At 37.1% G+C, this 21,621-nt stretch overlaps 1 protein-coding gene across 3 annotated transcripts in view; it reads left to right on the forward strand.

Moving 5' to 3' along the window:
- Nucleotides 1-21,621, forward strand: part of NBEA (neurobeachin) — a 954,039-nt gene that overhangs the window by 286,672 nt on the left and 645,746 nt on the right. For all 3 annotated transcript variants that reach the window (XM_080658500.1, XM_080658501.1, XM_080658502.1), the window contains 3 exons: nt 4,215-4,323; nt 19,588-19,669; nt 19,913-20,036. In XM_080658500.1, coding sequence (XP_080514626.1) covers nt 4,215-4,323; nt 19,588-19,669; nt 19,913-20,036 — 315 coding nt within the window. The remainder of the gene's footprint in view (nt 1-4,214; nt 4,324-19,587; nt 19,670-19,912; nt 20,037-21,621) is intronic.

Below are 21,621 nucleotides of genomic sequence, written 5' to 3' on the forward strand. Positions count from 1 at the left end.
CCTGGAATAAATCCCACTTAGTCATGGTATATGGTCTTTCTAATGTACTGCTGGATCTGATTTGCTAGAATTTTGTTCAGGATTTTAGCATCTATGTTCATCAGAAATAATGGCCTGTAATTCTCTTTCTTTGTAGTGTCTTTATCTGATTTTGGGATTATGGTAATGCTGACTTCACAGAAAGAGCTTGGAAGTGTTCCTTTCTCTTGAAAGTTTTGGAATAGTCCGAGGAGGATATATGTTAGTGCTTCTTTGAATGTTTGTTAAAATGCCCCTGTGAAGCCATTGGGCCCAGGGCTTTTGTTTGCTGTAAGTTTTTTGATTACTGCTTCAATTTCCTCCATAGTTATCGGCCTATTCAGATTTTTTATTCTTCCTGATTGAGTTTTGGAAGGTTGTATTTTTCTAGGAATATGTCCATTTCTTCTAGGTTGACCAGTTTGTTGGAATAGATTTGCTCATAGTATTTTTTTACAATTCTTCATATTTCTGTGGAGTCTGTTGTTATTTTGCCTCTTTCATTTCTGATTTTGTTTATATGGGTCCTCTCACTTTGCTTCTTGCTGAGTCCGGCTAGAGGTTCATAGGAATAATCTTAACTAAGGAAGTAAAAGACCTGTACTTGAAAAACTACAGGACATTGGAAAGCATTATGGTAAGTGAAATAAGTCTGTTGGAGAAAGATAAATATCACATTTGTGGAATGTAATGAACAACGATAACTGATGAACAAAAACAGATCCAGAGACAGAGAAGCATCGATCAGACTGTCAAACCTCAGAGGGACAGTAGGGTAGGGTGGGGGAGAAGGAGAGAGATCAACCAAAGGACTTATATGCATGCATGTAAGCATAACCAAAGGACACAGACACCAGGTGGGTGAGGGAATGAGTGGGGCTGGGGGTCGAGGGCAGTGGTGGGATAAGGACACATATATAATACCTTAATCAATAGAGAAAATTTAAAAAAAGAGATAGAAGAAAATATTAAAAAATAGAAGAATATTTCATGTTCATGGATTGGTAGAATAAACATCATTAAAATGTCCATACTACCCAAAGCAATCTATAGATTTAATGCAATGCCCATTAAAATACCAACAGCATATTTCATAGACCTAGAACAAACTCTTCAAAAATTCATATGGAATAAAAAAGACTGAATAACTGCAACAATCTTGAGAAAGAAGAAAAAGTTGGAGGGATCACAATACCAGATATCAAGCTATACTACAAAGCCACTGTTCTCAAAACTGCCTGGTACTGGTATAAGAACAGACATACAGACCAATAGAACAGAGCAGAACCCAGAAATCGACCCAGCAGTTGAGTGGATTAAAGAACTGTGGTACATCTACACAATGGAATACTACACTGCTGTAAAAAAAAGAACTCTTACCATTCGCAAAAGCATGGATGGACATGGAGAGCATTATGCTAAGCAAAATAAACCAGTCAGAGAAAGATAAATATCACATGATCTCACTCATTTGTGGATTATAATGAACAATATAAACTGATGAACAAAAATAGATCAAGAGACACAGAAGCATGGAACAGACCATCAAACTTCAGAGGGAAGGCCGGGGGTGAGGGGGTGGTTAAGACATCAACCAAAGGACTTGTATGCATACATAGAAGCATATTCAATGGACACAGACACTAGGGGGCTGAGGGCATGTGCTTGGGGGTAGGGTTGGCTAGGGAGAGGTCAATGGGGGAAAAGGGAGACATATATAATACTATATGTAATACTTTAAACAATAAAGAATTTAAAATAAAAAGTAAATGAAATCAGAAATGATGAACACAAAATCAAGGAACTGAATTTAAAATAGGTCAAGATCTAACAACGTTAACATGAACATAATCTAAGTATTTTAAACCTTGATGATGTTAAAATAGTAATGTAGGTCACGAAAAATGGGGGGTGACATGAAGTGTGGGAGAGCTAATTGTCCGTTTTTAATTTAATGGGAAATTAATAATTTCCAAAACTGAAATGTTTAGTCAAAATATATTAGCATTTTACTCTTTTATTCATAATTTCTTTTTTAAACTTCATAGATATTTAAAAAATAATTGTATATTTTTGGGGTGGAGAAAGTCACCTCAATTTCACAATTTTTAAAAATTAGTTCATATACATTTCTTAAATAGTTCTTAAACCACCTCATTGCCAAGAAGACAACAACCACCCTTGAAATTCAAAATGTGGAAAATATTTGTCAATTATTTGTGAAGTAATGTCCTTTATATTATGAGAATTCTTATACTCAGTAAGAATAAGGTGATTACAGAGATTTAAAAAATGGTCAGAGGATGGCATCAGGCAGTTCTTAGAAATAATGTAAATGGTGAAAAGACTTGAGAGCATTTGTTAGCACTTCTTGTAAATTAAAATTCTATTTTTTGCATATCACATTGACTGCTTTCATGATTATTGTAAGATTAATAATTGTTGAAACTGCTTATAAAATGCATTTATACTTTGATGGTGGAAGTTTGAATGTACATATTTCGAGAGGTTTTAAACTGCAAGGTCTCAAAAAATAAAATTAAATGTAATAGCTTTTACTAAATCATTTCAGTTACAAGAATTTGTCCTAAGGAAATAATCATGGATATGCCCAAAAATATAAATAAAGGTACCAAGTTTTGGGTAGAAATTTTTATAAATAACAAATGGCCAGCAGTAGTGACTAGATTATTATGCTACTTTCTTATTATCAATTATATTTAATGACAGTAAAAAATGTTGTTTTTTGTTGTTAATCCTCACCAGAGAATATATTTCTTTTGATTTTTAGAGAGAGTGAAAGGGAGGGGGAGAGACCGAGAGAGAGCAACATCTATGTGAGAAAGACACATTGATTGGTTGCCTCCCCCATGTGCCCTGACCTGGGCTGAGCCTGCAACTGAGGTAAGGGCCCTTGACCAAAATTGAACCGGTGATCATTCAGTCCACTGGGCCAAATCGGCTAGGGCAAAATTTAATATATTGATTTATAGGACACAGGTAACAAATTACCTTACACAGAGTTATTTTCATTGCATGTGTATCATTATATTTGTGTCGTCTTCATAGTAATCTGGAATACATAAACTGGTATTTAAAACTATCTCTGAGTTAATAGAATTATAGGTTTCTTTTTTCTTTTTCCTGTTCCAACTTATTCTTTGAATTTGTACAAGAGTTATTTCTATGACCATCCAAAAAAACTAAAACAAAACTTGTTTGGTTTGTGAAGAAGGAAATCAGAGTATGTGAACTTTCCTGTTTGCAGTCTTCAGTTAAATGGTCACACCTAAGGACTAGTATAGCTGTGGTCTCAGACTCAGGAAGAAAGCAACAAGAATTTGGCGAGTACCTAGTCATTTTATGTCATAGTTGCCAAATCCAAACAGGGAACCATGGAAAATCAAGGTAAGAAGTGAAATATATTGGGTTGAGAACCAAGAAGACCCAGAGCTTGGATTTTAAGAAAGTGAAGTGAATGAGAAGCTTGTAATAATTCCCTGAGCTAGAGCTAAGTGTTCTAGGAGGCCTTCAATAGAGCCTTCTATCCTCATTATGGATTGGGGAAGAGGGACAGTTGAATGAGCCAACAGTAAGTAACTATATAGAAAGGGTTTGTTTGTTTGTTTATTTGGTTTTTTAATCCAATGACAGACTATGAGTATAAGCAGTAATAATCTGCTTCACTTCTGTCAATTTTTTTGGCTTTGTAATTCCCACTTTAAGCTAGAATATTCACTTTTAACTATAATTTTAAGTTCTTGATAGTAAAATTTGTCATATACTGTTTTATAGACTTCCATTTGAATAGAAAGGATTTAAAAATTCTGAGGTCTCTGTGTTAGGGGAAACCAAAAATCTAAACCTAATAAAAAGAACTCCTAAATAGTTATTAGAAATTTGAAAATGATAGCTGTTAACATTTATATAATATTTTATAATTTTTATATTTCACATTTTAGTTTGCACAGATATTTTGAGAAATGTTTAAGTAGTATTATTGGAATTTTAGGAAATATCTGTGCTATAAATTCTTTTTTTTTTGTAGGTAGAAGTTAATAAAGATTATTACTTATATGATTGCATATCTGCTTAAAGATTGTACTTTTTTTTTAAATCTCAAAGTCATGAGATAGAAAATTCAATGTGTATCATAGCATTGTGTGGTGTTTGTTTTTTCACCTCTTTTTCTCCAGGAGAAAAGTTGAAATTATGCATACCCATAGTCTTTTCACTCTTCTTGGAGAAAGGCTGATGTTGCATACAAATACTGTGACTGTCACTACATACAACACACTTTATGAGGTAAAAATTTTAAAATGTATGATGTCATTTTTAAATGTATGAAGTGGATACTCTTTATGGAATTAGGATCCATTGTTGGTCATTTAACCTACAAAGCCAGTAATCATTTTAGAAAATAAACAGTTGCAGTTTTATATTTTATATCCAAATATATCCATGTACATTTATTTGCCAATTTTTATGTTGGTCCAAGGACGTTTCTTTGAGTATGGATTAGGTGATTGCCTTTGCACAGAGTGTTTTTTACATAACCACATACCCATTATGTATCATGTATTAGTTCTCTCCTTTCTCCCTTTCCCTAATATGTAGAAACTAGAGGCCCAGTGCATGAAATTTGTGCATCGGGGGGAAGGGGTCCCTCAGCCCGGCTTGCACCCTCTCGCAATCCGGGACCCCTCAGAGGATGTCCAACTGCCAGTTTAGGCCCGATCCTGCAGGGATCTTTGCTGAGGACATTTCAACATATAAAATGACTTGGCTCTGAACATGTCAGGGATCTGCGGGATTGGGCCTAAACTGGCAGTCAGACATCCCTCTCACAATCTGGGATTGCTGGCCTCTAACCACTCGCCTGCCTGCCTGAATGCCCCTAACCCCTCTGCCTGCCTGCCTGATTGCCCCTAACCACTTGCCTGTCTGCTTGATCTCCTCTAACTGCTTGCCTGCCTGCTTGATCGGCCCTAATCACCTCTGCCTGCCTGCCTAATTGCCCCTAACTGCTTGCCTGACTGCCTGATTGCCTCTAACTGCTTCTGCTTCAGCCCCCACCACTGCCGCTTCATCCGGATGGATGTTTGGAATGATGTCTGGAAGGTCATTTGGCTGTCTGGTCTAATTAGCATATTACGCTTTTATTATTATAGATTACCTACCTTAACCTAGAATGAAAACTTTTTTGAATTGTAGGTAAGAATTATTTGTAAAATGATATCTGGAAGAAACTTTATATCTCATCATTTTATTCAGAATCTGTTTTTCATCATTTCTAACTAATGGCCATATAGCTTGGGTTCACATTTTTCTATGAAATGCATGTGCTACCTCCCAAAGTAGCTGTTTTTATTTTTAAATACTAGAAAAATATTTGGAATGTTCTCTTATGTTAACCTTAATTCTGCTTTCCTGCAACTGATCTTCTGTGTCTCTAGTTCTTTTGTCCAGTGCAAAGATTAGCAACCTGCCAACACCCATCTTTGTGTGGCAACAAGCTCAGGAGTTTCTATATTTTTAAGTAGTTGACAATAATTAAAAAGAAAATAATTTATTACACATAAAAATTATTTGAAATTCAAATGCCAGTGTCTGTCCATAAGTAGTTTTGTTGGAAAATAGTCACATTCATTCTTTACAGATTGTTCATGTTTAGTTTTACTTTGCAGACCACAGTGATGCAATAATTTGACACTGTTTCAGTTAACACATGTATTACTAAACCTAACATTAAAAAACACACCAGTGAATATATACTCTTTGAAAACAATGAAAGTGAATTTCAGATCTCACCCTTTTAAAATACAGTGGAGTATGGGTGATTTTAGTCAGTATAGATTGAGATGGCAAAACATTGTGTCTGTTATACAAGTACACTGTAATTGTGCTAATACAATATACATTTATATTACTAGATTAAAGACTCATCATAATATTCCTAACTCAGATAAACAGTGGTCATAATGTATAAAACAATATTCTATCATTGCAGTTTTTTTTTTCACAAAAATGAAAATATGAAATGAGAGACATTGAAGAGGGCAGATGCTAAGATTCTGAATGGACTTGTACTGGAATTTTAATTAATACTAGACGCCCAGTGCATGAATTCTTGCACAGTTGGGGTTCAGCCGGCCTGCCTCATCGGGGCGAATTGGGCCCGGCATGCCTGGGGGAGGAGACTCAGGAGGTTGGCCAGCCACCCCCACCCCCGATTGGGGGGGTGACCGGGGATGGGTCTGACTGGGGGGACCGGCCACGGGTGGTTGGCGGGGCCAGCCCACCCCCGATATCTTTTTTTCAACTCATACATACAGACACACCTCTTGTGAATTATCATCCTCCACATAGTTTTGGGTCTTGATTTTTCCACTTAATAATATACCACAAATATTTTTATTATAAAATGTTCATCTTTGTTGGGGGGAGCAACGTGTTCTGATAAAGGGACAGATAATATAACATATTTTTAGGCTTTGGGGTTGTATTAGTCCATTTGGGCTGCTCTTAAGAGAATACCATAAACTGGAATGCTGATACACAACAGAAATTTATGTCTCTCAGTTCTGGAGGTTAGGAAGTCCAATACAAACAGTCTTTTCTCTGTGTCCTTGCATGGCATAAAGGGTAAGAGAGTTCTTTAGGTCTCTTTTAGAAAAGCACGAACCCTAACACTAACCCTACCCCTAACCACTTCACATGAGGGATATGTATTCCTAATCACCTCCCTAAGGCCCACCTCCTAATACGATCACAATGGGGGTTAGGTTCTAACATGAATTTTAGGAGGACAAGACATTCACTCAAATAGTAGCAGGATATATAGTGTCTGTTGGAACTACTCATCTCTGCAATAGTGGCTTGGAAGCAGCCATGGCCAATATGAACCAAATTCTCATGTCTGTCTAATAAAACTGTATTTACTATCCTATATAATAAAAGGGTAATATGCAAATTGACCCTAATGGGAATGACCGGTCACTATGATTCGCACTAACCACCAGAGGGCAGATGCTCAACAGTGGAGATGACCTCTGGTGGTTAGTGCACTTCCACAGGGGGAGTGCCACTCAACCAGAAGCTGGCTCAGGGCTGGCCAGTGCAATGACGGTAGTGGGAGCCTCTCCTGCCTCCATGGCAGCGCTAAGGATGGAGCACAGAGAGCAGGCCTAAGCCATTAGTCGGACATCCCCCGAGGGCTCCCGGGCTGCCAGAGGAATTTCTGACTGCCAGCTTAGGCCCAATCCCCCAATCCCCCAGGGAGCGGGCCTAAGCCAGCAGGTGGACATCCCCCAAAGTGGTCCGGACTGTGAGAGGGTGCAGGCCGGGCTGAGAGACACCCCTAAATGCACAAATTTCCATGCATCGAGACTCTAGTGTATTTATTATAATATATTTATTGTATATAATGTCTTTATTATATATATGCATTTATAAAAATATTAATTTTCTGCTCTTTTATTTAATAATTTTTACATTTTATATTCTCATCACTAAATTTAAGAATGGCTGCCTTTACATAAATGAAGAAAACTCTTTGGTTACTCTGTTTTATTGTTCCTGAGATGAATATTCCAACTTTGTGTCAGTCATTCCTCAAATTACATGATTTGAAAACTCTGCTCTTAAAGGTGTTGCTGTTTTGAGTTATAGTAGTTTTCTTTTTTTTATTGCTCTAATATTTTATGTACAAGGCTGAATAAGCACTCACCAACAGACAGACTTAAGTTATATAGGACATCTTGATTCTGATTTATTTTTCTAATAATGATTTCTTTTTTGGCTACTTCCTATGATAGTCACCTTGGCAAGTCCTTTACAACATTATTTTAGATCCTTGAAACAACCCTATGAAACTGGTATTTTTATTGCTTTTTTAAACAGACAAACTGAGACTCACAGTTTAAATTATTTGTTCTATGTCTTACCACTAATAAGTAGTCATACAATAGGCAGTTTCCTTAGTATATGTGTGTAAGGCAAAACATGTCAGAATATACCTTCAAGTTGAAAGCATTAAAGTCATCTGAATCAGAACCTTTGCTAAAATATCAGAGTTCTGAATGCTAGTGTCTAATATTAATTAACTTGTTTTTCTATCTTGGTTGTCTTCCTACTAATTGCTTTGGTTGATGATGCCTATATAGGTTTTTTAATATATATATATATATATATATGTGTGTGTGTGTATATATATATATGTATATATGTACATATATATATGTGTGTGTGTATATAAATATATATAGCCTATATATATAGTTTCTGACCTGCTTGTTTTGATCTATATAGTGTCAATACAGTAGAAAGTCTTTGTAAACAATGAAAGTTTATATTAAAACTAGTGGCCTGGTGCACGAAATTCATGCATGGGAGGGGGTTCTCTCAGGCCAGCCTGCACCCTCTCCAATCAGGGACTCCTTGGGGGATGTCCGCCTGCAGGGCCTAATCCGGCAGGCGGACATCCATCTTGCAATCTGGGACTGCTGGCTCCTAACCGCTCACCTGCCTGCCTGCCTGATCACCCCTAACTGCCTCTACCAGCCTGCCTACCTGATCGCCCCTAAATGCCTCTGCCTGCCTGCCTGATCACCCCTAACTGCCCTCCCCTTCTGGCCTAATCTCGCCCCCAACTGCTCTCCCCTGCCGGCCTGATCTCGCCCCAACTGCCTCTGCCTGCCTGATCACCCCTAACTGCCCTCCTCTGCTGGCCTGGTTGGCCCCAACTGTCCTCCCCTGCCAGACTGATCTCGCCCAGTCTCTGTCTCTCTTTGTTTTTCTCAGCAGTCCTCCAGGCCTCCCTGCCTCCATGTCTCCATCTTCCTCTTTCCTGGCTGGGAGGAGGTGGGGCCAGTAGGGGCTGCTTCACCTTCTGCCCCCCCTCCCTTCCATCCAGGCCTCCTCAGGCCCAGTCTGTTTTGTTTCCTCATTCTGAGAGAGGCTTTGAGAGCAAGCTGGGAGGGAGGGAAAGAAAGAGAGAAAGGCTGTGAGCTGGTGGGCGCTGTGTGTGTCTGTGTATGTGTGTGCGGTTGTGAGTGAGTGTGAGTGCCAGCCCGCCTCCCCTGTCCTGCTCTCCACTGCCACAAGACCCCACCCACCAGAGCCTGATGTGCGCGCAGCCTGGGCATTAGGTCAAGCCTTTGGTCCTTGTGGATGTGACGAACCCAGGGTTTTTATATATTAGAATAAAAGTAAAGTATAACAATATAATACGTTGAATTTGAAAACTCATTGTTTATTCCTAACCTTAAAATAAGAATATATACACATGCATTTCTATCAGTCTTCCTGAAAAGTGGCTCAATAGCAAGTGCAGCAGCATTTTCACCTACTATCTATACTCACGTGCATGCTTTTAGTATCCAGATTTTGGTCTCTAATGATATTATACACTAAACAAAGCCAAATTATTGCTGATTTCACATCTTAGGTAGAACAGCCATGATAAGGTTGGATCTTCTGATACTGGATTTCACAGAGGTTCTGAAATGATAAAGTACCTGACTTACTGTCTGACCAATTTAGCAAAAATATATGCTTTTAAAGTAGAATAATAATTATGGCTAATTGGAATGAAGAACTCTGAGTTAATTGATGCTCTAAGAAGGAAAGTTAATGTACGTGTACAAAAAGTCCAAAAAGGAAAATGGTTATGATATGATTAGATAGCAGTGTAGATCTCAAAAAAATATAGAAAGGATCTTCAAAATAAGCTTTATTACAACTAACAAATCAAATTGTTTTATCAGACAGGATGATGGATTACTAATTCCAGATCACCATAGTTTAAAGATTGTATCATTTTAGAGGGTGGCATCTACCGCAAAACATTGAAATTTATATGATAGGTTTGAACTTAAATTCCAATTAATATAACAAGTGAAATATAACCCAAGGGGGAAAAAAAAAAGAAAAATCGGCCTGAAAACCTGCAGCTGGATTTGATGCACCTTGTAAGTGTCAACCTGGGTCTGCACCCCTAGAAGGATTTGGTTGATAATCTGTAGTTAGCAAGCTCATTTTATCTCATTCTCCTTTTTGGCTTGGGGAAATTATATTAATCCCAGCCAATGTATCAAAATCAATATCACCACAGCTATAGAAAGGTGTAAAAATAAGTACAGAAATAATAAAGAAATAATAATAGTAAAACCTGTGGTGACAATAATGACATTTTAGAACATGTGGTTTTCACAAAGTGAAAGTCCAATTAGGATAAGAACTATGTCACTGTGATCTTTAAAATTCTAAATCTAATAGGATACTTGTAATAGAATAAATAATAAATATTAAAGGACAAAGTAAGTTAGGCTTTTATTTTAGCAGGATATATCAGACCACATTGCTTAAGTTACAAAAATGTAAGGATGTTAATTATTATGAAAACTGAAAAATTATTAAGAAAACATCCCTGCCTCCGAGTTTTCTGAGGAGAATTTATTCTTGAATCTCATATACTAAGAAGCGAGTTAGCTTTAATGGACTCCTCTTTGAAATTACACAAAGCTGTTTTTTTAAATATATTTTATTGATTTCCTACAGAGAAGAAGGGAGAGGGACAGAGAGCTAGAAACATCAATTAGCTGCCTCCTGCACACCACACCCCCCACTGGGGATGTGCCCGCAACCAAGGCACAAGAACCCGACCGGAACTGAACCCGGGACCCCCCAGTCTGAAGGCCGATGCTCCATCCACTGAGCCAAACCAGTCAGGGCACGCAAAGCTATTTTTATACAAATAATTTTGAGAATTATAATATTTCCAAAATAAGTCTTAAATTTCATTTGCTTTATTTTATATTTCACTCCATCTGTAAAATATATTTATGTTTTCTTAATTATTTGTAGCATGCTTCAGAATTATTTGTTAGATTTTAGAATATGTCTTCTAATGACAAAACTGGATTTTTTAATATTCTTGTAGATCTCAACAATACTATTTGACACATTACTTTATTAGGTGTTGTGATATTAATGTCTCTTTATAGGTTTGGGTAAACTACTTCTCTTTACATCTTATTCCTATAATTCAATTAAACAGTGCAGGGACCTCACAGTGTGGGATCTTTATATTAGTGATTTAATTTCTTGTTTTGCTTAATATGCTAAGCAAAACAAGATATAATTGTTTCTTACAGAAATAATTAACTGATTTTTAAATGTATATTTTTAGTTACTTTTTTTTAATAAGGGTATAATGGTTATTGAGCACAGATTTTTTACAAGGTGGTATTCAAGTTTAAATCTTTTTTTTATTTTTTTTATTTATTTTTATTTTTTTTATTTTTTTATTTTTCAAATTTTTTATTAAGGTATTATATGTGTACATATCTTACCATTGCCCCCCCACCCCACTCCCATACCTGCCCTCACCCCCCAATGTTTTGCATCCGTTGGTTACTCTTATATGCATGCATACAAGTCCTTCAGTTGATCTCTTATTTCCCCCACCTCTCCCTAACCTTACCGCTGTAAATAGACACTCTGTTTGATGCTTTACTGCCTCTGTAACTATCTTTTGGTTCATCAGTTTATTATGTTTTTCATTATCCCCAAATGAGTGAGATCATGTGGTATTTTTCTTTCATTGACTGGCTTATTTCACTTAGCATAATGTTCTCTAATTCCATCCAGGTGTCTACAAATGGTAGTAATTCCTTCTTTTTTATGGCAGCATAGTATTCCATTGTGTAGATGTACCATAGTTTTCTGATCCAGTCATCTGCTGACAGGCACCTAGGCTGTTTCCAAATCTTAGCTATTGTAAATTGTGCTGCTATGAACATAGGGGTGCATATATCCTTTCTGATTGGTGTTTCTGGTTTCTTAGGATATATTCCTAGGAGTGGGATTACTGGGTCAAATGGGAGTTCCATTTTCAGTTTTTTGAGGAAACTCCATACTGTTCTCCACAGTGGCTGCACCAGTCTGCATTCCCACCAGCAGTGCACGAGGGTTCCTTTTTCTCCGCATCCTCGCCAACACTTGTCGTTTGTTGATTTGTTGATGATAGCCATTCTGACAGGTGTGAGATGGTATCGCATTGTCGTTTTGATTTGCATCTCTCGGATAATAAGTGACTTTGAGCATGTTTTCATGTGTCTCTTGGCCTTCCTTCTGTCTTCTTTCGAAAAGATTCTATTTAGGTCCGTTGCCCATTTTTTTATTGGATCATTTATCTTCCTTTGATTAAGTTGTATAAGCTGCCTGTAGATGTTGGAAATTAAACCTTTATCAGTGATACCATTTGCAAATATGTTCTCCCATACAGTGGGGTTTCTTGTTGTTTTGTTGATGGTTTCTTTTGCTTTGCAAAAGCTTTTTATTTTGATGTAGTCCCATTTGTTTATTTTCTCTTTGGCTTCCATTGCCCTAGGGGCAGTATCACTGAAAAAGTTCTTTTGGCGTATGTCTGAGATTTTGTGCCTGAGGATTCCTCTAGTATTTTTATGGTTTCCCGTCTTATATTTAAGTCCTGTATCCATTTTGAGTTTATTTTTGTGTATGGTGTAAGTTTGTGATCTAGTTTCATTTTTTTGCATGTATCTGTCCAATTTTCCCAACACCATTTATTGAAGAGACTGTCTTGACTCCATTGTATGCTCATGCCTCCTTTGTCAAATATTAATTGCGCATATTGGTTTGGGTCGATATCTGGATTCTCTATTCTATTCCATTGATCTATATGTCTGTTCTTGTGCCAGTACCAGGCTGTTTTAAGGACAGTGGCTTTGTAATACAGCTTGAAATCTGGTATTGAGGTCCCTCCTACTTTATTCTTCTTTCTCAGGATTGCTGTGGCTATTCGGGGTCTTTTTTTATTCCAGATGAATTTTTGGAGAGTTCTTTCTAGGTCTGTGAAATATGCTGTTGGTATTTTAATGGGGAGTGCATTTAATCTATAGATTGCTTTGGGTAGTATGGACATTTTGATGATGTTGATTATACCAATCCATGAACATGGTATGTTCTTCCATCTGTTTACATCTTCCTCTATCTCTTTTTTCAGTGTCCTGTAGTTTTCCGCATATAGGTCTTTTACCTCCTTGGTTAGGTTTATTCCTAAGTATCTTAATTTTTTTGGTGCAATGGAAAATGGGATTGCTTTTTTAGTCTCTCTTTCTGTAAGTTCACTGTTGGTGTATAGAAATGCCATAGATTTCTTGGCGTTAATTTTGTATCCTGCTACCTTGCTGAATTCATTTATTAAGTCTGTTAGTTTTTTGATAGAGTCTTTCGGGTTTTTTATGTACAATATCATGTCATCTGCAAATAAGGACAGCTTTACTTCTTCTTTTCCAATTTGGATGCCTTTTATTTCTTCTTCTTGTCTAATTGCAATGGCTAATACTTCCAGTACTATGTCAAACAGGAGTGGTGAGAGTGGGCATCCTTGTCTTGTTCCTGTTCTTAGGGGAAATGGTTTTAGTTTTTGCCCATTGAGTATGATGTTAGCTGTGGGTTTATCATATATAGCTTTTATTATGTTGAGGTATGATCCTTCTATTCCCACCTTGTTGAGAGTTTTTATCAAGAAAGGGTGTTGGATTTTGTCAAATGCTTTTTCTGCATCAATTGATATGACTATGTGATTTTTATCTTTCAATTTGTTTATGTGATGTATCACATTTATTGATTTTCGGATATTGAACCATCCTTGCATTCCTGGGATAAACCCTACTTGGTCATGGTGTATGATCTTTCTGATGTATTGCTGGATCCGATTTGCTAGAATTTTGTTGAGGATTTTGGCATCTACATTCATGAGGGATATTGGCCTGTAATTCTCTTTCATTGTGTTGTCTTTATCTGGTTTTGGTATTAGGGTGATGCTGGCTTCATAGAAGGAGCTTGGAAGTGTTCCTTCCTCTTGAATTTTTTGGAATAGTCTGAGGAGGATAGGTTTTAGTTCTTCCTTGAATGTTTGGTAAAATTCTCCTGTGAAGCCGTCTGGCCCCGGGCTTTTGTTTGCCGGAAGCTCTTTGATGACTGCTTCAATTTCTTCCATAGTTACTGTCATATTTAGCTATTTAGATTCTTCCTGATTGAGTTTTGGAAGGTTATATTTTTCTAGGAATATGTCCATTTCCTCCAGGTTGTCCAGTTTGTTGGAATAGAGTTTTTCGTAGTATTTTTTAACAATCCTTTGTATTTCGGCGGGATCTGTTGTTATTTCACCTCTTTCATTTCTGATTTTGTTTATTTGTGTCCTCTCTCTTTGCTTCTTGGTGAGCCTGGCTAGAGGTTCATCAATCTTGTTTATCCTTTCAAAGAACCAGCTCTTGGTTTTGTTGATCTTTTGTATTGTTTCTTTGGTCTCTATGTCGTTTATCTGTGCTCTGATCTTTATTATTTCCTTCCTTCTGCTTACACTGGGCTTTTCTTGTTGCTCTTTTTCTAACTCTTTGAGTTGTTGGGTTAGGTAATTTATTACCCCTGTTTCTTGTTTTTTTGCAGTAGGCTTGTAGAGCTATGAACTTCCCTCTCAAGACTGCTTTCGCTGTGTCCCATAGATTTTGGATTGTAGTGTTTTCATTGTCATTTGTTGTCATGATGTTTTTTATTTCTTCTTTGATCTCTCTGGTAACCCAGTCATGGTTTAATAGCATGCTGTTTAGTCTCCATGTGTTTGATTTCTTTGGGTTGTTTTTATTGTAGTTGATTTCCAGTTTTATGCCACTGTGGTCTGAGAAGATGCTTGATATGATTTCTATCTTCTTGAATTTGAAGAGACTTTACCTATGTCCCAACATATGGTCTGTCTTTGAAAATGACCCATGTGCACTTGAGAAGAATGTATATTCTGTGGCTTTGGGGTGAAATGTTCTGAAGATGTCAATTAATTCCATCTGGTCTAGTGAGTCACTTAGGATTGATGTTTCTTTGCTGATTTTTTGTTTAGAGGATTTGTCCAATGGTGATAGTGGGGTATTAAAGTCTCCTACTATGATTGTATTGCTGTCAATCTCTCCCTTGATATCCTCCAGGAGTTTTTTTATGTATTTGGGTGCTCCTGTATTGGGTGCATATATGTTTACCAGAGTTATTTCTTCTTGTTTGATTGCTCCCTTTAGTATTATGAAGTGGCCTTCCTTATCTCTTGTTATGTCCTTCAGTTTGAGATCTAATTTGTCAGATATAAGTATTGCTACCCCAGCTTTTTTTTCAGTTCCATTTGCCTGGAAAACCTTTTTCCATCCCTTCACCCTCAGTCTGTGTGCGTCTTTTTTTCTGAGGTGGGTTTCTTGTAAACAGCAGATATATGGGTCATGTTTTCTTATCCAATCCATTACCCTATGTCTTTTGATTGGGGCATTTAATCCGTTTACATTTAAAGTTATTATTGATAGGAACTTATTTGTCGCCATTCCTATTCTTTACACCTGTGTTCCTTCTTCGCTTCCTATTTTTTTTTTTTTTTTTTACAGCAGACCCTTTAGCATTTCTTGCATTGCTGGTTTGGTGGTAATAAATTCCCTTAGTCCTTTTTTGTCTGTGAAGCTCCTGATTTCACCTTCAATTTTGATTGACAGCCTTGCTGGGTGCAGGATTCTTGGATTCAAACCCTTCCTTTGCATAACTTTGTATATTTCATTCCATTCCCTTCTGGCCTGATGAGTTTCTGTTGAGAAATCAGTTGCTAGTCTGATGGGGGTTCCTTTGTATGTAACTTTCTGTCTCTCTCTGGCCGCTTTTAAGATTCTTACTTTGTCGTTGGTGTTTGCCAATTTAATTATAATGTGCCTTGGCGTCGGTCTTTTGGGGTTCATTTTGCTTGGGACTCTGTGAGCTTCTTGTATTTGTGTGGGTTTTTTCTTCTCTATATCAGGGAAATTTTCTGTCATTATTTCTTCAAATAGGTTTTCTATTCCTTGCTCAGCTTCCTTTCCTTCTGGAACCCCTATTATGCGGATGTTGTTTTGTTTTGTGTTGTCCCAAAGTTCCCTTAGGCTCTCCTCCTATTGGAGGTTGTTAATATCGTGAATACATTTCTGTTCAGTGCCTTGTGTTTTGTACTTGGTAGTGCTGTATTTTGTGCCTTTAAATCGACGCCGGAGAGAGAGAACTACATAACCAGACACCCAGAGAAGAGAGACCATGGGGAGACAAAGACACAGCCCGCATATGAAAGAAAAGCAGGCATCACCAGAGAAGGAAGTAAACGAAATGGAAGCAAGCAACCTTCCAGAAAAAGAATTCAGAGAAATGGTCATAAGGTGGCTGAAAAGAATGGAAGACAAATTCGACAATATGAGCAAGAACCAAGAGGAAATGAAGAAGAACCAAGAAGAAATGAAAAATGACATCGCTGCTGTAAAGAACTCAATAGAAAGCATCAAGAGTAGACTAGAAGAAGCAGAGGACCGCATCAGTGAGCTAGAAGACAAGATGGGAAAAAATACCCAAGTAGAGCAACTTCTAGAAAAAAAAATTAAAAGGCGGGAGGAGAGCCTAAATCTTTTTTTTAATTAAATTTTTATTATTCAGATTATTACAGTTGTTCTTCTTTTTTCCCCCCATAGCTCCCCTCCACCGGGTTCCCAACCCACCCCATGCCCTCACCCCCCACATTGTCCTCGTCCATAGGTATAAGATTTTTGTCCAATCTCTTCCCGCACCCCCCACACCTCCTTCCCCCTGAGAATTGTCAGGCCACTACCTTTCTATGCCCCTAATTCTATTATACTCACCAGTTTATTCTGTTCTTCAGATTTTTTATTCACTTGATTTTTAGATTCACTTGTTGGTAGATACGTATTTGTTGTTACTTTGTTCATAATTTTTAACTTTACCTCTTCTTAGAGAATACCCTTCAGCATTTCATATAATACTGGTTTTGTGGTGGTGAACTCCTTTATTTTTTTTCTTGTCTGTGAAGCTCTTTATCTGACCTTCAATTCTGAATGATAGCTTTGCTGGGAAGAGTAATCTTGGTTGTACATTCTTGCTATTCATCACTTTGTATATTTCTTGCCACTGCCTTCTACCCTGCATAGTTTCTGTTGAGAAATCAGCTATCAGTCCTATGGGGACTCCCTTGTAGGTAACTAACTGTTTTTCTCTTGCTGCTTTTAAGATTCTCTCTTTGTCTTTTGCCCTTGGCATTTTAATTATGATGTGTCTTGGTTTGGTCCTCTTTAGATTCTTCCTGTTTGGGGTTCTCTGTTCTTTCTGGACTTGTAAGTCTATTTCTTTCACCAAGTAGGGGAAGTTTTCTGTCATTATTTCTTCAAATATGTTTTTAATATCTTGCTCTCTCTTTTCTCTGGCACCCCCATAATTCAGGTGCTGGTACGCTTGAAGTTGTCCCAGAGGCTCCTTACACTATCTTCATATTTTTGGATTTTTTTTTTCTTTTTGCTTTTCTGGTTGTGTGTCTTTTGCTTCTTCGTATTTCAGATCTTTGACTTGATTCTTGGGATCCTCTAGTCTGCTGTTGGATCTCTGTATATTATTCTTTATTTCAGTCAGTGTATGCTTAATTTCTGATTGGTCCTTTTTCGTATCCTTGAGGGTCTCACTAAATTTCTCGGAGGTTTCTAGAAGATTCTTGAGTAACCTTATAACCGTGGTTTTGAACTGTATATGCAATATTTTGCTTTCATCTATTTCTGTCATTTGTGACCTATTTCTTTGTCTCCGCATTTTGGCTGCTTCCCTGTGTTTGTTTCTATGTACTGGGTAGGTGCTAAGTCTCCTTGAGTTGACAGAATGGCCTTTTATGGTTGGTGTCCTATAGTGCCCAGTGTCTCATCCTCCCCAGTCACCTGAGGTGGACACTCTTGGTGCACCCCTTTGTGGGCTGTTTGGACAGTCTTGTTGTAGTTAAGTCTTGATTGTTGTTGGTATCACTGGGAGGAATTGACCTCCAGGCCAAATGGCTGTGATGACCAGCTGTGTCTACACTGGAAGATCTGTTGTGCAGGAGACACCCTTATGGGGCAGGACTTGCTTCAGTGGGGCTTTGGTGCTCACTGAGTCTGCCCCTTGAGTGTGTCTATTATGGATGTGAAGAGTTGTAATCCGGTATGGTCTCACTCGGACCACTGGGTACACTATCTCTTGGATCTCCAAGAAGGTGCAAGGTCAGCCACTGTCTGGGGCCGCCCAGCAGGAGCTACAGAGACATCTGCAGATTTCTCCTCTTTGTATCAGGTTTGGAAGTGCCCAGATGAGGCCCAGCTGTGAAGCAAGGCCACTGCTGGGAAATAATTTCATTTGTAAAATACTATTTAAATGTAAATGCTAGGCTAGATCTATGTCTGTAAATAGCATATTTATTCAATTACCTCAATGCACTGTTGTTTCCATGCCCGCTCTTATATGATAGTCACTAGTCCCATGTAGCTATTAAATACTGAAAATACGGCTAGTTTTTATATCAAGTCAATGCCTTTTTTATATACATTGCTAATATAACTAAGTACATTTCCTTTCTTTTTTCAAAAAAATCTGGGGAGGAAGGTAAGAAAAATGTGGCCTTTGGATGTCATCGTCTTTTTCTATTCCGAAGGGATCATCTTTGTCTCTTTTTTTATAATTTACTTTCTTCATCCCCAATTTTTGCAATATAACTATTTTCACTTACTTTTATAGTTTTTGTACTTTAAGTTGAACTATTTTGGGGGGCCTTGAACTATTTTTAAAGATTCATTCAAAATTTAGCATATTAAGCAAAACAAGAAATTAAATCACTAATATAAAATACCTTTACTCAGTAACTAAATGAAAACAAATGGAAATAAAAAAAGAATACTGTACTGACCAAGATTTTGTGTTAGTGGAAAAATTAATAAATGTTTTAGAATTGTTCTTTTATTTTGTTAACTTTTGATATTTTATTGTTGTTTGAAAGAAGTGTTTAAAACTCTTTAGTAAATGATAATGAGCCACATATTTTATTTAAAAAAAAATTCCCTTATAGCCCTTCCAGGGTGGCTCTGGTTGAGCATTGACCTATAAAACAGAAATCATGGTTTGATTCCTGGACAGGGCACATGCCCAGTGGGGGCTATGCACGATACAGCCGATCAATGATTCTCTCTTATCATTGTTGTTTCTCTCTTTTTCCCTCCCTTCCTCTCTGAAATCAATAAAAATATTTTTTAAAAAGAATTTTCCCTTATGGCATTTCATTTTGAGTTGGGACCCAGGCTTCAGACTTGATTTTATTTACTTATTTTCTAAGTTTTCAAAATTAATGTTGACATCTAGAGTCAAATGTGTACAATTTGCAGCATAATGTATTAAGGATGTATGCTGAAAATGTATTTAAAAAGAATAAATTCTTGCATTTCCTAAATAAGCTCTTTTTCTATAGATACTGGTCTTGGTTTTGTCTTTATAATTAAGAAAATTAAAACAAACAAAAGAGAAATTGAAGAATCCATAGTTTAGAAGTATGCAGAATACACTAGAAGACCATTTAGAAGAGATATTTCTTTTAATTTGAACAGAACTTACATTCTTTTAAAATTTTATGTAAGTATATATTTTGCTATTATGTTTTAAATTATTTTCTAAATGAAATTAAAATTCTTCATCTTTCAGATATTGACAGAGCAAGTATGTACTCAAGTTGTACACAAACCACACCCAGAGCCAGATTCTACAGTGAAAATTCAGAATCCAAGTAAGCAAACAGCAATTTTTTTTTTATTTTAATGCAATAGTAACATGGTAATATGTCAGACTAAATCACCTTTTTTCCAACCATCTAAATTCATTATGGTGCTTACATAGTTCATAACACTTGAAAATCACCTACCATCGTGCTAAGCCTTTAGTTGAAAAATCAGTAAATATTTTTTGAGTGGAAGATATGATGTAGTTATAAATCTATTCTATGCTTTTTGTTATTGTTGTTCTTTTACAGTGATTCTTAAGGTAGTGGCAACTTTGTTAAAAAACTCTACACCAAGTGCAGAACTGATGGAAGTTCGTCGTTTATTTTTATCTGACATGATAAAACTTTTCAGTAATAGCCGTGAAAATAGAAGGTAAGCAATTGGAATACTATTACAAAACAAAACTGTATTCTATAATTAACCAGTTCCTTTTCTTCATTTTTTTTAAATTTAATAAATCTTTATTGTTCAGATTTTACAATTGTTCCTCTTTTTTCTCCCCATAGCTCCCCTCCACCCAGTTCCCACCCCACCCTCTGCCCTTACCTCCCCCGCACTGTCCTCATCCATAGGTGTACGCTTTTTGTCCATTCTCTTCCCGCACCTCCCAAACCTCCTTCCCCCCGAGAATTGTCAGGCCACTCCCTTTCTATGTCCCTGATTCTATTATATTCACCAGTTTATTCGGTTCATCAGATTTTTTATTCACTTGATTTTTAGATTCACTTGTTGATAGAAAAGTATTTGTTGTTCATAATTTTTTTAATATATTTTATTGAATTTTTACAGAGAAGAAGGGAGAGAGATAGAGAGTCAGAAACATCGATGAGAGAGAAAGATCGATCAGCTGCCTCCTGCACACTCCCTAATGGGGATGTGCCCGCAACCAAGGTGCATGCCCTTGACCAGAATCAAACCTGGGACCCTTCAGTCCACAGGCTGACGCTCTATCCACTGAGCCAAACCAGTTAGGGCTGTTGTTCATTATTTTTATCTTTACCATTTTCTTCTTCTTCCTCTTCTTAAAGAATACTTTCACCATTTCATATAATACTGGTTTGGTGGTGATGAACTCCTTTAGCTTTTTCTTATCTGTGAAGCTCTTTATCTGCTCTTCAATTCTGAATGATAGCTTTGCTGGGTAGAGTAATCTTGGTTGTAGGTTCTTGCTGTTCATCACTTTGAATATTTCTTGCCACTCCCTTCTGGCCTGCATAGTTTCTGCCGAGAAATCAGCTGACAGTCGTATGGGTGCTCCCTTGTAGGTAACTAACTGTTTTTCTCTTGCTGCTTTCAAGATTCTCTCTGTCTTTTGCCCTTGGCATTTTAATTATGATGTGTCTGGGTGTGGTCCTCTTTGGATTCCTCTTGTATGGGGTTCTGTGCACTTCCTGAACTTGTAAGTCTATTTCTTTCACCAGGTGGGGGAAGTTTTCGGTCATTATTTCTTCAAATATGTTTTCAGTATCTTGCTCTCTCTCTTCTTCTGGCACCCCCATAATTCTGATGTTGGTACGTGTGAGTTGTCCCAGAGGCTTCTTACACTATCTTCAAATTTTTGGATTCTCTCTTTTTTTTTTTGCTTTTCCGGCTGAGTGTTTTTTGCTTCTTTGTATTTCAACTCTTTGACTTGATTCTTGTGGTCCTCTAGTCTGCTGTTATGTCTTTGTATAATATTTTTTATTTCAGTCAGTGTATGTTTAATTTCTAGTTGCTCCTTTTTCATATCCTTGAGGGTCTCACTAAATTTATCGGCCTTTTCTAGGAAATTCTTGAAAAACCTTATAACCGTGTTTTTGAACTTTATATCCAGTCGTTTGTTTTCCTCCATTTCTTTCATTTGTGATCTGTTTGTCTCCACATTTTTGCTGCTTCCCTGAGTTGGTAGAGTAGCTTTGTGTGGTAGGTGTCCTCTAGGGCACAGTGGCTCAGCTTCCCCAGTTACCTGAGGTGGACA

This window comes from Plecotus auritus, assembly GCF_963455305.1.
Source record: "Plecotus auritus genome assembly, chromosome: 3".
Lineage (NCBI taxonomy): Eukaryota > Metazoa > Chordata > Mammalia > Chiroptera > Vespertilionidae > Plecotus > Plecotus auritus.